The 2,790-nt window shown below is 37.8% G+C and overlaps 1 protein-coding gene across 1 annotated transcript; it reads left to right on the plus strand.

The window, feature by feature from the left end:
- Positions 1–476: 476 nt before the first annotated feature.
- On the plus strand, positions 477–2,161 carry bloc1s2 (biogenesis of lysosomal organelles complex-1, subunit 2). Its single transcript, XM_053876070.1, has 5 exons — positions 477–633; positions 905–1,021; positions 1,225–1,344; positions 1,432–1,536; positions 1,761–2,161. Exons 1-5 carry the CDS (start codon positions 489–491, stop codon positions 1,790–1,792), a joined length of 519 nt encoding a protein of 172 aa, XP_053732045.1. The 5' UTR covers positions 477–488; the 3' UTR covers positions 1,793–2,161.
- Positions 2,162–2,790: the final 629 nt, after the last annotated feature.

A 2,790-nucleotide genomic window follows, 5' to 3' on the forward strand; every position in this document is an offset into this window, starting at 1 on the left:
CGCCTGCTTCCACAGCCCGGAACCTTAGTGCAACTCCCAAGCAACAATGATAAAGTCACCAACAGTAAACATCTTTATGTGTCATTTCTAATGCATAAATAATTAACTACCATAAATAAATAAATCGTTCTTTGGGAACAGTCAACTCGAAGCAATTCGAATTCTTTATGGACCATTGGCTTTCTTTCATAGTTTTCGTAACAGGGGTTTCACACCCTAAATTGTTATACAGGTTTAAAATAAGTCTTTTCCTTGTGCTTAATTTTTTTTTGCCAAAATTACAGAGTTAGGCCTCAGTGACCTTGTCGTGCAAGCAAGTGGTTGAAAAAAAAAATATTCTGTGATGAATTATATTATTTAAAGCGTTGGCAATTCTCTTGGGGGTGTCTCCTCAAAAGGGCGTGGTAAAACGCGCGAACGTTTCTGGGGTCGTCACGTGAAACCCCTTCAAGTCATGTGATTGAGTCAAACGTCAAAACAGAAATAAAATGGCTGCTACCGGGGACGACGCTTCTGCGATGGACAGCATCTCCAGATCTCCTGCTGCATTTTCTACACCTTTGGCTGCAGGAAGCCAGGGGGATTCTGCGGAGGATGCTGCCGACATTCTGGCGTGTGCTCCCAAAAAGCCAGGTATGGATCTTTTGCGGTTCGGTGAACGTCTTCCGTAGCTGGCTAATGCTAATAGAAACAATAACACTGCTGTGTGTGGTGTGCGAATAGATAGGGAGTTGTTGAAATGTTGCAATATCAACAGGATACAAATGAAGGAATGTGACGTTTTGGTCTTCTTATCCATTTGACAAATAGTCAACCGGTAAATAATAAAGCACGTCTCTCAATTATTTCCCCAAGTCACTATGAATGATGACATATTGCTGACAAATAGTTTTTGTATTTGTAGGTGATGGTGGTGTGGAGACCGCTGAGGAGGCAACAGAACCGGCAGAGCCTGACATAAATGAGCTGTGCACAGATATGTTTGAAAAGATGGGGATTTTCCTACAAGGGGAACTAACAGGTATTTTTCTTTAGACTACTGAAGGAGTAGCAGAGCGTGGAGTTGACTTAGCTGCAGTTATTTTTGAGCATACAGATTTAAAGATCCACTTTGTTTCTTTAAAAAATATTGTGTGTTGCATATATTTATGTCTTGTCATGCTGTTTTAACAAAACCGTACTTGACAGAGGCTCTAACAAAAATCGAATGTCTTCAAATTACAGCAACTTGTGAAGATTATCGGCTTTTGGAAAACATGAACAAGCTTACCAGCCTGAAATACATGGAAATGAAAGATATCAGCATCAACATCAGCCGAAACCTACAAGATCTTAATAATAAATGTGAGTCCCAACCCAGTTTGTAATGCGTATAGGCTGTTGGATACATTAGCTTATGTACAGTAACATACACTTCTGTTTGTGCTTCAGATGCCAGCCTCCAGCCATATTTGGACCAAATAAATCAAATTGAAGAGCAAGTTTCTTCTCTTGAACAAGCAGCTTACAAACTGGATGCATACTCAAAAAAGCTGGGTAAGAGTTTTGAGCTCTCTCTCTCTTATGATGTTTCACCTAAACCTTTTAATGTATCATAATTGAAAGAAATTTTAGTGTATAACTTTGTGTCTTTAATATTTTCTATCTTCTGATAACTGCCTCCTAATCCTGTGTGAAAAGTGTGACAAAGTTAGAATTGTCTGTAATTACATACTTATTAGCATCCTTTATGACTATGAACACTGGTTTGATCTTTACAGAAGCAAGATTTAAAAAACTGGAGAAGCGATGATGACATCATCTCACCTTATACAGCAGCTTCAACTTCTTTTTCTCTTTGCCCAAGGACACTGACCCTTTGGAAAGATGTGAAAAGAGACAAAAAATAAACAGAAGTGTATTGTGAGAGTAAAAGGGCACATAGGGAGCCTCTTGAATGACTACAGTAGCCTTGCATTATTATTATAATTATGCGTCTCTGGTTATGTAGTTAAATACCACTACACTGTAGTGAAAGAAAATCTGCTTGATTATCTTTGGTGTGACTGCTTTTGTCATAGTGGAACTACTGACTGCTCTTGGTCAAGAATGAAATGTGTACCGTCTTTTATAAAGTTATAAGAAATAAACTTTGAATATTGATCAAGGTATATCACATTCATGAATGTGTCACCCTAACGGTCTTGACAGTGTCTCATTTCAAGCTTGGTGAAACGATGTTGTCTATATTAAAAGCATTTTGTTAAGATGAACTCGGTAGTGGTCAATAAGACATTTTTGAGTGGATTGAAGTAAATAAATGAAAACATTTTTGGGAAGGAAACAGGAATTGTAGCATCCAATGACAGAGTAAAGTGTGTACATATATGTGTGTACATATATTTCAGATGCTTTTGTCAAACAAGTGATGCATGTTGAAGTGATGCATGTTGAAGTTGGTGGCTGTAAGAAAAAAACAAAAAAGTCTGTCGTTTAAGTGCACCAACAGTTATTTGGTCAATGAGTATCTACTTGATCGCACTTCAGCAGTAGCTGATCAATAGTGTTCTCACTAGCAGCATAGTATTTGACTTGTAACAATCTGATCTGACAGCAGATGGCGCACGTGCATCACTTCCCGCCTAAAGTTAACAGTAAACGCTCTTCGACAGAAACCTTTTTAACTTGAGACACTTGGCACAATGTTGGATTTGTTTATTTATTTATTGTTTTGTTCTTGACAACGGTCTGATGAAGTTTATCCAACGTGTTTTATTTATGTTATGTTATGCAGTATAGAAGAAAAATATC

Source organism: Synchiropus splendidus, chromosome 1, assembly GCF_027744825.2.
Source record: "Synchiropus splendidus isolate RoL2022-P1 chromosome 1, RoL_Sspl_1.0, whole genome shotgun sequence".
Taxonomy (NCBI): domain Eukaryota; kingdom Metazoa; phylum Chordata; class Actinopteri; order Syngnathiformes; family Callionymidae; genus Synchiropus; species Synchiropus splendidus.